At 42.6% G+C, this 12,936-nt stretch overlaps 1 protein-coding gene across 1 annotated transcript in view; it reads left to right on the top strand.

Annotated features, from left to right (window-relative positions):
* Positions 1 to 12,936, top strand: part of Iqgap2 (IQ motif containing GTPase activating protein 2) — a 279,192-nt gene that overhangs the window by 170,258 nt on the left and 95,998 nt on the right. Inside the window, exons 10-11 of the mRNA XM_048455961.3 lie at positions 4,736 to 4,899; positions 9,150 to 9,310. Of these exons, the coding sequence (XP_048311918.3) occupies positions 4,736 to 4,899; positions 9,150 to 9,310 (325 nt within the window). The remainder of the gene's footprint in view (positions 1 to 4,735; positions 4,900 to 9,149; positions 9,311 to 12,936) is intronic.

Raw genomic sequence — 12,936 nt, 5'->3', positions numbered from 1 at the left:
CAAGCAAAAAATTTGAAGTAAACAACAAATCCCTTAAGGAAAACCAAGAAAAAGCAATCAAACAGGTGGAACAAACAATTCAAGGCGTGAAAACCAAAATAGAGACAATAAATAAAAAACAAGCCGAGGGAATTCTGAAAACAGGAAATATGGAAAAACAATCAGGAACCACAAGTGCAAGTATAAACAACAGAATACAAGAGATGGAAGAGAGAATCTCAAGCGCTGAAGATACTATAGAGGAAATAGGCTCATCAGTCAAAGAAAACATTAAATCTAACAAAAGCTTAACACAAAATATCCAGGAAATATGGAACACCATGAAAATACAAAACCTCAGAATAATAGGGATAGAAGAAGGAGAAGTCCAACTCAAAAGCACAGATAATATATTCAACAAAATCATAGAAGAAAACTTTCCCAACTTAAAGAAAGATATGAATATGAAGATACAAGAAACTTACAGAACACCAAACAGACTGAACCAAAAAAAAAGGTCCCTTCACCACGTAATAGTCAAAACACTACACATACAGAATAAAGAAAGAATATTAAGAGCTGCACAAGAAAAAGGCCAAGTAACATATAAAAGCAGACCTATCAGAATTACACCTGACTTCTCAATGTAAACAATGAAAGCCAGAAGGTCCTATCCTGGTCAAGTGTTATGCAGACATTAAGAGACCATGGATGCCAGCACGTACTACTATACCCAGAAAACATTTAATCACCACAGATGGACAAGATAAGATATTTCATGACAGAACCAGATTTATCAAAACCTAGCCATAACCCAGCCCTATGCAAAGTACTAGAAGGAAAACTCCAACCCAAGGAAGTTAGCTACATTCATAAAAAAAAAAAAATAGATAATCTCTCAGCAAATACCAAAGAAGGGAAAAACACACACAATAATAACATCACCAACAATAAAAAATAAAATAACAGGAATTAGCATCACTGGTCCTTAATATGATATAATAAAAATTGTTCAACTCTCCTCTAAATAGACACAGGCTAACAGGTCGGATATGAAAACAGAATCCACCCATCCTCCTGCATTTAAGAAACATACCTCAGCCTCAAAGACAGACTTTATCTCAGAGGGTTGGGGAAAAAATTTTCAATCAATTGGACCTAAGAATCAAGTTGGTGTAGCTATCCTAATATCTAACAAATAGACTTCAAACTAAAATCAGTCAAAAGAGACAAAGAAGGACATTTCTTGTTAGTTACAGGAAAAATTCATCAAGAGGAATCTCAATTCTGAACATCTATGCCCCAAATACAATGCCACCCTCGTGTGTAAAAGAAACATTACTAAAGCTTAAATCACACATTATCCCTAAACACTAATAGTGGAAGACTTCAACAACCCACTCTCACACTGGAGAGGTCTGTCAGACAGAAAATTAGCAGAGAAATAAGGGAACTAATAGATGTTATGACTCAAATGGACTTAACAGACATTTATAGAACATTCCATCCGAATATAAATGAATATACCTTCTTCTCAGCACCTCTTGGAACCTTCTCAAGAATTGACCACATACTAGGTAACAACACAAACCTCAACAGATACAAAGAAAATGGAGTAACTGCATGTATCTTATAGGATCGCCATGGCTCAAAATTAGAAAATTCAACAGCAACACTAATTCCAGAAAGTCTACAAATACATGGAAATTAAACAATGCTCACATGAATCACCAATTGGTGGAGGAAGAAATTAAAGACTTCCTAAAATTCAATGAAAATGATCACACAACATACCCAAATTTATGGGACACAATGAAAGCAGTGTTAAAAGAAAAGTTCATAGCACTAAATGCCTACATAAAGAAGCTGAAAAAAAAATCCCACACAAGTGAGTTAACACCTGAAAACGCTAGAACAAAAAGAAGCAAACTCACCCAGGAAAACTAGAAAGCCAGAAAAAATCAAATTGAGAGCTGAAATCAACAAAAATCAAAAAAAAAAAAAAAAAACAAAGAAAGCAATACAAACAATCAGTGAGATAAAGAACTGGTTCTTCGAGAAAATCAACAAAGTAAACAAACCCTTTTTCAAACTCACTAAAAGGCAGAGAGAGAATATCCACATTAACAACAGACATGGAGGAAATCCAGAGAATCATCAGGTCATATTTCGAAAACCTGTACTCCACAGAATTGGAAAACTTAAAGGAAATGGACAACTTTCTAGATAAATATCTCTTACCAAAATTAAATCAAGACCAGATAAGCAAATTAAATAGGCCTATAACTGCTAAAGAAATAGAAATGTCTCCCAACCAAACAAAGCCCAGGACCAGATGATTTCAGTGCAGAATTATACAAGATTTTCAAAGACGAACTAATACCAATACTTTTCAAATTGTTCCACACAATAGAAACAGAAGAAACATTGTCAAACTCTTTTTATGAGGCTACAATTACCCTGATACCCAAAAGATGGAAAGACATTACTAAGAAAGAGAATTACAGACCAATCTCACTCATGAACATCGATGCAAAAATACTCAGTAAAATACTGGCAAACCGAATCCAAGAACTCATCAGAAAACTTGTCCACCATGATTGAGTCAGCTTCATCCCAGAGATGCAGGGATAGTTCAACATATGAAAATCTGTCAATGTAATCCATAATATAAACAAACTGAAAAAAACCACATGATCATCTCATTAGATGCTAAAAAAGCCTTTGACAAAACATCATTTTGAGTGAGGTAACCAGACCTAGAAAGACAAATATAATATGTACTCACTTGTAAGTAGCTTTTAGACATAAAGCAAAGAAAAAGAAAAACCAGACTACAGTTCACAATTCCAGAGAACCTAGACAACAAAGAGAACCCTAAAAAAGACATACATGGATCTAATCTACATGGGAAGTAGAAAAAGACAAGCTCTCCTGAGAGAAATGGAGGGGGAGGTAGAGAGGGGAGCAGAAAAAAAAATATATAGATCAATAAAAACAATTTAAAAACTGAAAAAAAATCTACCAGTAAAGAATAGGAATGTTGACAAGCTCATCCCAACCTTGAGGGTTATTGTATTAATGCCAAGGCATTTGCATTCATAGTAGCCAGTTACTGGCATGGGCAGCAGCTTTGGTGGTTATGTCCGTGGTCTCTCCACAAAGACTTCAGTTGTGTTTGGACTCAGTCATCTTCTTAGGCTTTCTCACATGCCCTCTAAGGTGTACTCTATCAACGTTCGGACTAGGTATTCTGTTAAATGCAGAATGCAGAAAAGAAGCAGCTTCGTGGGAAGGGGAGCAGAAAAATAGGTAACCCTAGATCCAGCCAGAAGGCTTTGGAATGCTGACAAACAGGACACATCACAATCACTTGTCTTCCTTTTTGGAATCCTTTCCTTTATCATGTGAGTTCTAAGGATAAAATAGAAACATTTGGGCTCTATGGATCGTCTATGCTAAGTGTACTTTTTTGGGGGGTGGTGACCTGAAGGGTTCCTTTATTCATGCTTCGTGCTATTGAGTGACATTTCTCAATAGAAAGTTCAGGGAAGCTCCTTGGGAGATATATTTTCGTCCTTCAAAAGGGGTTAGAATAATTTTAGCTGTCGTGTGACCACTGCGTTAGGCAGAAAGATGAGTGCATGTCTGTTTTTCCTGGTACCCAGATGCCTTCCACAGAAGGCAAATCTTGAAGGCTCTCTCTGGTTTTCTCTTGATGGGGACAGCTCATCTTTCATTCCCCTAGTTGGACCAGCAGTTAGGCTACTGTGTTGTGTTCTGAAAATTCTGTTGACCTTATCATTCCTAGCACCCTTACCTTAGTCACTAAAGCTCTTTGTAGCCTGAATGTTATAGCTGATGGAGAGATTAGGCATTTAGGGTTGTTTCAGATAGTACAATGGCAGGGTACCACGTTCTACTTTGGGCTTCCAAGATCCATTGGGAAGAAACAGCATCAGGACAGGGCTTGCTCCTGGTCTCCATTTAACTTAAAGATTTCCTTAATAAGGCAGTACTAATCCACAAGGAACGGCTAAGAATAAACATAACAGAACACTATGTTCCAACTTTACCTACAAATGAGATTCACAAGATGGGAAATCCTCAGGATACAAGTAGTTTGAAGGCATCGTGGACGAGATGGGAAAAGAGCCAGTCCTGAAAGAGAAGCTTTTGGGTTCCAAAGAGATGGCCCAGTGGGTAAAGAACTTGCCGTGCAAGTGTAAAAACATGAGTTCAAATCCCCTGAGGCCATATATAAAAGCTGGATGAAGCAGTATACTCTGCAACCCCACCAGTCCTACGGTGAGGTAACAAATCTACTGAGGCTCTTGGGCCAGCTAACCAGGCGTGCACGGCAGCTGTCAACAAAAGAGGTGCTGTCTCAAACGTGATGGAAAGTGAGGCCTGGCATCTGAAGTTGTCCTCTGAGTCCCACAGGTGCCCACACACTGGCACACATGCACACAACATGTGTATCATACACACAGAAGAAAGGCTTTTGTGAGGGCGTCAGGCTAACAGGAGTGACCCAGAACTAAAGGTCCATTGGTGCTGTCGTTCTTTGGGGAGCTAGCTGCAGGCATTTGAGGGACTAGAATCACTGAGCTGACGTCACAAGCTTTGTCCACCTCCACCTGCGGTGTTTCAGCATCTGTGGAAAGTGATGGCGTCCATTAGAACCTTGGAAAGGAGGGTGGGCTGGGCATAGGAAGGCACACATTCTCACCTAGTATGCACCCCTGCTCCCCAGGGCTGGCCGCCGTGGACCACATCAATGCTGTCCTTCGGGAAGGAGACCCTGAGAACACATTGCTTGCACTGAAGAAACCAGAAGCCCAGCTGCCAGCCATGTATCCCTTTGCTGCTGTTATGTACCAGAATGAACTCTTCAACCTCCAGAAGCAGAACACCTCGGTGAGGCATGGCTGTGTGCGCGTTCATACGGCATCCCAGAGAGAAGGGCGGCCATTGAGATAAGGGGAAGGCAGGGTGAGGGGTGCAGAGTCTCCAGGGAGGAATAGCCTGCAGCCCTAGCCTCAGTGGCCTGCAGATGCCAGTCCCAGAGTTCATTTTCCCTTTAACCCTTGCTTTCAGTCCAGGGGAAAATACTAAGAGCGTAGTTAGGAAGTCCAGGAGTTGTGTACACAATACACAGAAGAACAAGCTGTTGCTCTCTCTCTCTCTCTCTCTCTCTCTCTCTCTCTCTCTCTCTCTCTCTCTCTCTGTGTGTGTGTGTGTGTGTGTGTGTGTGTGTGTGTGTGTGTGTGTGTGTGTGTGTTTATAAGAAGTTTGACCTGGAAAGATAGCTCAGAGCTCATTCTGCTATTGTGGGGACCCAAGGTCTGTTCTAAGCACCCACATCAGGCGGCTTATAATTGCCAGGAATTCTAGCTTCAGGGGGACCCAATGCCGCTGGCCTCTAAGGGACGGGCCCTTGCACTTACTATTTACTTACACACCCACACACAGGTCCACACAAACACATAAGTAAAAATTTTTTTTTTAAAAAATGAGAATGTTGAATAATTTTAACTTTATTGAGATATGCTTTAAATCAGCATTTCTAGAAATCTGCAACTGAAAACATTAGCAGCCTGGCTTTGGTTGTTGTAAATTTATAATCCTTAATATGCTAAAGTATTTAATAGTCATTTTCATTTAACGTATATGTCTTAGTTAGGGTTTCTATTGCTGTGAAGAGACACCATGACCATGGCAACTCTTATAAAGGAAAAACATTTAGCTGGGGTAGCTCACATTTTCAGAGGTGTAGTCCCTTACCATCGTGGCAGGACATGGTGGCATGCAGGCAGACATGGTACTAGCTCTATCTTGATCAGACGGTAACACGAAGCGGACTGACTCACTGAGCGTGGCTTGAGCATATTGAGACCTCAAAGGCCACCTCCACAGTGACACACTTCCTCCAATAAGATCACACCTACTCCAACAAGGTCACACCTCCCAATAGTGCCCCTCCCTTCGGGGGCCATTTTCTGCCAAGCCACCACATTATATAATAGAATGTTTATTTGAAGTCTGTGAGCAGCAGAGAGGGGCGAAATGAAAAACACTAGGAGTAGGCCGAGAACATTATACAGAGAAGCACCGGTGTTGCAGGTGTGAGGACGATTGTTTAATATGGAATCCTGTGCAGTGTTTACCAGGTGATCAAAGGGTATGAATTCAGAACACGAATCTCTCAGAATAATTTCTTCAAGGTTAGATGTTTGCCTGTCTTGCGTGAAGCCATGTTCAGTTCCCAGCATCACTTCTGGGAAAATTAAAATTAAAAGTTAAATGTAAAAGTAATTTTTAAAACCCAAAATTCTGGACTGGAGAGATGGCTCAGCAGTTGAGAGCATGCGCTGCTCTTCCAGAGGACCCAGGTCCAGTTCCCATCATCTACATAGTGGCTCACAGTCTTCTGTAACTCCATTCTAGGGCACCTGATTCCCTCTTCTGGCTTCCCCTGGCACTAAGCATGCATGTGGTACACAAACAAACATGCAAGCCAAAAACCATTACACCTAAGAGAAATAAGTAAAATCTCTAAGCTTTTGGTTTTTTTGCTTTGTTTTTTTGTTTTGTTTTGTTTTTTGAGTTAGGATCTCACCATAGCACGCTGGCTGTCCCTGGAATTAGCTATATAGACCAAACTGGTCTTGAACTGACAGAAATCCTTCTGTCTCTGCTCCCCAGGTACTAGGAAAAGGAGTGGTCCCACCAGGCCCAAATTTAATAAATAAAGCTTTTTAAAAATTAAAGTTTGAAGAAATGATAGAAGAATAATGATTGGATCTTAAAAATCAGAACCAGTCGTCTATTGAAAGGAGGCCAAGAGTATGTATGAGTGGCCAGCTCACGGAACCTTGAATGGCCAGCTCACGGAACCATGAATGGCCAGCTCACAGAACTGTGAATGGTGAACTTAGAAAAGGAAAAATGTTTATAAATGATAACCAGTGTGTGTGCGTGCATGTGTGTGCATGCGTGTGTGTGCATATGTGTGTGTGTGTGTGTTTGTGTGTGTTTGGGTCTGTAATTAGCTTGGTAGTTACTCGAAAGATTTGCCTGGATATAGGTATAAAAATGGAGCAGCTGGAACCTTTTGAGAACCCAGTACATGAAACTGTGCAGCCTTCATCTAGACCAATGTGTCTCAAAGGCTAACGATTCTGACCATTGCATTCTGGAAACTGAGCCTGAAGAATTCAAATCAGGAAGCTTAGCCACGGAGATGTTTCTCAGTCTATTAGAGTGAGAAAAACAAATAGAATCCAACTGCCTGTTAATTATTATTAATAAAAGATTAATCTGTGGTATTTTTTTCTGTGCTAGGAATACTGTACAACCAGCAAAAAAGATGGTAGGAAGAATAATAAGGCCCTAGGAGGTAGCTCAGTGGGTACAGGTAGTTGCCACTGAAGGCCTGAGTTTGATCCTGGGACCCACACAGTAGAAGGAGAGAACTGTCTCTCACAGTTTGTTCTCTGATGGCCATGTACACATGCAGGTACACATGCACGCACGTACATGTGTGCATGTACGTGCGTGTGCACATGCAGACACACGCACACACCCTCATGGAAGCCTAAGGGGTTGGATAGCCTGCAGCCGGCAGTTACAAGCTTCCAGGCGTGGATTCTGGGAACTGAACTCTGGTCCTCTAGAAGAGCAAGAACTCTTAGCTGCTGAGCCATCTCTCCAGCCCCTGGGTTGTAGGACCTGTTTATTTATTCCTACTTATCAAGACACCTCCCCCTTCACACACATTGTCTACACAGAAATAATGCCTTTGCAGTACAGAGTGTTTCCTCACATGGTCCCCTCTCACTTCTCCAGCTTTGAAGCTCAGACATTCACACCACAGCCTCGCTCAGCCGGGGATCAGAGCCGCCCATGCAGCAGCCCAGCCCTTTCTTCTGTGTCCTTGTCCTTCCGTCACGAGCTGTTTGGTCTTTGTGAATAGTTCAGTGGAAGAGGTAGAGGAAATGCTTACACGGGGTTCCGTCGCGCTGCTGTGATCTTGTAGTCAGTTTGACGCCTTCTTCGTCTGGAAAATTTATAGTTAATGTGTGTCATTAAGATAAAGTACTGTGTGTTTGCCACAGTTTCCTGTTTGCTACAAAAAATAAAACGGTGCTTTATTACTCTGAAGTCAGTTTGTTTTTAAAGTTTTCTGTGGTGATCCAGAAAGCTATAATATGCATGTTAATATGATTATGGCATTTTGCATACATAATATTCTAAATGTAAAGGTGTATATACACTTTTTTTGATTTTTGAGATATGGTTTCTCTGTGTAGCTTTAGGGCCTGTCCTGGAACTAGCTCTTGCAGACCAGGCTAGCCTCAAACTTACAGAGATCTTCCTTTCCCTGCCTCCAGAGTGCTGGGATTAAAGGCATGCACCACCACCACCCGACTGTATATCCACTTTTTAAATTAATTCTTTTTCAATCTCTTCAATAAAATGAAATAACTATCCTTTTTTTGAAATTGATTAAAATGATATAAAATGATCAAATAAAAGAAAATATCGAAAGGATGCTCTGAAGGCTAACCGGTTTTTACACAATCCAAATAAAATAGATTCATAAATATGCAAATATGGAGGGTCTTTCTTGTGTAACAAAAAAAAGATTTACCTTAAATGACATAAAATATCCAGACCTTGTAGTACATCTTAAAGTTTTTACCCAATTTATAAAACCAAAATTCGCTTTTCAGGGGTAGAATCTACTTCCTTGTCTTAAAGATTATATTTGTTTTCCTAGGTTTATAACATTTAGATAAAACTCCCCTTTCCTGGACCCAAAACAGAGTCATTTACTTTGCCGAGATCGTACCTGAACCTCTCTGCCAGTTTTGTCTCACCTGTGACTTAATTACCGGGTTCCATAGAGCCTGAGAGGCAGCCAGCACTGCTCGAAGTAGAGATCGGCCGTGGGATACAGATATTTGTGACATCGTAACTGTAGGTTCTATGTAACACAACCCCCAAAATAATCATCTAAAGGAACCTAGGAGCCATTTACCTGGATTTCCTGGAAGCCGGCGACGAGCAGCGGGCATGCTCTTTGTCATAGGCAGCCCGTCCCCGAAGCACGTATGTGCAGTGCGTGATTCTGGGAACCCACTTTGTCCTGTGTTTGCAAACAGAACTACTTGGCCCATGAGGAGCTCCTGATTGCTGTGGAGATGTTGTCTGCTGTTGCTTTGCTAAACCAGGCCTTGGACAGCAATGACCTTGTGTCTGTGCAGAACCAACTCCGAAGTCCCACCATTGGCTTCAACAATCTGGACGAGGCACACGTGAACCGGTAAGGAGCACTTTCCAAACCTTCTTTCAGGAGGGAAAAAAAAAGTGTGCTTGACAGATCTCCCAAATTAACGACTTGCTTAGTGGAGAAGCCCACATACCCTGAATGCATTGCCTCAAGGGCTGCTCTACTCTGTGGTAAAAGGCTTCTTTGTAGTCGACCTTTGCTGGGGACAAAGTTATCATCTGGTGTTAAGGACTGACTTCCTCCTAAGCAGAGATTGCTTACTGGAGGAGCTGTTTGAAAATATACCTTCCTTCAGGCCTCTTCAGGGGAGTTAGAAGTAGCTATCCACCCGAGGTTCCATTCCACTGGTAAGGAAACTTCTGGAGTCATGGACCCTAAGTGGGGCCCCAATCTCTCAACCCTTTTCATTGTTGAACCACAAGAACCCAGTAAGCACCATGGATTGATTGTATGTACCTCAGTTTGAGATTTTTTTTTTTTTTCATTTCTAGTTCCTAGAAAACTGTGATTGCTAGTCCTGCTTAACACTGCAGTGGATCTAGAGAGAGAACAAAGGACGGAAATTAAAGGCCGAATCAGGGACTTTTCTCTTTGCTACTGGGTGCTGAACCCAGGGCCTCACACAAAGGAGCATTCAACCCCCAAATTAGATTCAGCTAGGATGAAGAAAAAAAAAAAAAAAAAAAAAAAAGAGTTGAGCGAATCCTGACTCACTGTGACCACCAGAGGGCGATGTCTACCCAGATATTGACGGTAACTTAGCCAGTGCCCTAAACTGGTTCTAATCCACAAGGTGGCTGATCTTTTGTCAAGCACGATTGCAAAGGAAAGGAAAGGGGGAGTTAAGATTCTGAGTAGATGGTGTCGGGTCACTTACCTTTATCCAAAATTACAAGAAGTGGAGGGACAGTAGAATTGCCTTTTTTGTCTTCCTGCTGAAATGCGTCATCCCATTCTACCTGAGTTAAACCCTCCCGCTTAACATATTCTGCGGCGCTTATATCCCGGGTAATTTTCTCCTCCCTCCCTTGCTTCTCTTAATGGTGTCACGCTCTTCTCCAGGCTTAGAAGCACAGGGCTGGTCTAGTTTTCCTCTTCCTTTAGCCAGAACCGCTCGTGCCGTGAGGCAGCTGCTCGTGTCCACGTCCCCTGTGCTCAGCGGCCTTTGTCCGCGGTACTTGGAAAAGGACTTCCTCTCCAGGGGTCACCCCCACCTAGCTGCTGTGTCTCTCTTTCTGCAATAGCATCCACAGTGAAGTGCCCTGCCTCTTTCCTCTCTCCATCCAGCCATCAGTCAGTCTTCTCTAACCAACCCTTGACCCCACTTGATGTGAACGTCTAAAGCAGAGCAGCTCACTCCTGGGCAAAGGTTAAAATCTAACAGTGACTCCTGGCAATGTAATTGTCCAACATACCAGGCCACTGCCCCCTACAGGTCAGTCCTTGTCTTTTCAATCCAGTTATCCATTCTGTTGATCAGAATTGCTTCCCTATGTACAAATACCACTTAGGGAAAATAAGCCCACACCGTTTGAGAGCCACATGGCCTGCATGATTCAAGTTCATGATATAATAATAACTTAAAAGAACAGAGGTAAGTCTGGCATCGTGGCATATGCCTGCGATTCCAACATGCAGGACCTGGAGGAGTTCAGAATCCTTCTTGACTATATAGCAAGTCTGTTGCCAGCCTTAATATGAAAAAATAAAATAAACAAACAACAAAAAGTACAGGTTTATTTTTGTGCACGGTTGAGTTTCTGATCTGTGGTTGAGTGGCATCATGGTTTTGGACCTCGCTGGTCACTGTCTACTTCAGCCAAGCTGTCTCCAGCCACACTGGACCTGCTGGCCCGTCTGTCTCTGTACATGCCCCTTTCACCACCAGGAGCTTGGCACCTCCATCGAGCACAGTATCAGCACATTGCCTGCTATGGAGGATGCGCTCATGAATTACTTGATGCTTCTCACCCTAGCCAGGTTGCTCCTTCTGGGAGCAGGTGGCTAAGAGATACATAAGCTTTGAAACCAAAGCTATTTGCTTGGCCTCCTCTAACCAAATCTTTTCCTCATCATCTGTAAAGACAAAAATAAAGGAAAAAAAACAACCAATCCTCTCTCCACAGTTACAGAAACGCTTTGAGGATTCAGTGCTTAGGCCGGTGCCCATCTAAGGAAGGTACACCACCAATTGGTCCCTCTGCTTCTCCTTTGACACTAGCCACCAATTGGTCCCTTCCATTTCTCCCTTGACACCAGCCAATCTGTTTGTGGGGGCTGCCACTCATCCCTCCTAATTTTGCCGTCACGGCGCCTTCATCCTAAAGATTGGTTCTCATTGGAAGGGCCTGTGGAGTTCTGTTGGCTTCTCTCTAAAGCTTTTTCCTTTGGTTCACTGGTGTGCGTTTCTCAAGGGATCATGGGTGCCGGTGGGTTTGTCTGTGCCCATCCTGGAGGATTCTCACCTGACTCCTACAGAACCATCACTTAGATTTTTATTAAGTCTACAAGATGCCCAGAAGGACTTTGTACTTTCTTTAAGAATGGTCTCCATCTCTAAGAAAAGCTAACCAGAACAAATGACCATGTGTCCCTGCTATTAGTGCCGGGAGTGCTATTTGTTACACATTAGTGACTTTTTCCTGACTCTTACAGAAAGACAAAAATCCCAGGCATAATCCTTAGCCAGTGTCGGGCCTGCATTTGGTTGGCCTCAGTTGGAGGCCATCATGGGTCATCATTCCTTCCTGTTTTGGAGAATGTTGTTTTTAAGCTAAAATCTCTAGCAGTCATCTCACACTGAAGCATGAAGAACTCTGAGGAAATCTGTTGCTCGCAGGGAGACATGTTTAGGCTCTCGTGGTACTCCTTCTAACACCCCCACTAGCATATGCCGAGGCGACAGGTGAACTGTGTGCCTAGAGGACTTGCCCTTTACTTCCCTCGCAAAAACGATGGAATAGCGCGAGCCTCTTGAGTTCCTTACTCTTGGCCACCTAGTCCACACTGCTGTATGATTTTCAGGAGTAAAATTGACTTTTATAAAAGCAACAGTTTCATGGTAACATATCAAGATGGGTAAACTTTCCCCTCAAATTTCCCTCAGTTTCAAGAGAAAAAAAAAAAAGATCAGAATAGTTGGGCAGAGTCAACCAGAGGTTGCACCCAGTGAGGAGGGACAGAGGTCAGAAATGAGGTGTCAGTGCCTGGCAGCGAGAGGACACAGAAGGTTCTGAGTAACTTCCATGGAGCCCTTGGAGAAATGGACAGGTGACAAGGGAATCTAGATTATTCTAGCTCAGCTCCTGCACTGCATTGCCAAAAAAGCTTGTCGTGAAGAAGTGTGTTCTCATGGAATTTGAACTCTTGGTGGGCATATTAGGTGTGACGATACCCGCTGCTACCCTCCACTACTCGGGAGCCTCTGGCAAGAGGATTAAAAGTCACAGATCTACCTGGCTTATATACCAAGCTCAAAGTCAAGGCAGTGGTGGCACACACCCTTAATCCTAACACTCGGGAGGTAGAGTCAAGCAGATCTCTGTGAGTTCAAGGCTAGCCTGGTCTACAGAGCGAGTTCCAGGATGGGCTCCAAAGTTACACAGAGAAACACTGACTTGTAAAACCAAAAGAGAAAGGAAGGAAGGAAGGAAGGAAGG

This window comes from Myodes glareolus, chromosome 15 (assembly GCF_982192425.1).
Source record: "Myodes glareolus chromosome 15, mMyoGla1.1, whole genome shotgun sequence".
Classification (NCBI taxonomy): Eukaryota; Metazoa; Chordata; class Mammalia; order Rodentia; family Cricetidae; genus Myodes; species Myodes glareolus.
Note: the sequence above shows the minus strand (reverse complement) of the source record. Positions and strands in the feature narration are given on the sequence as shown.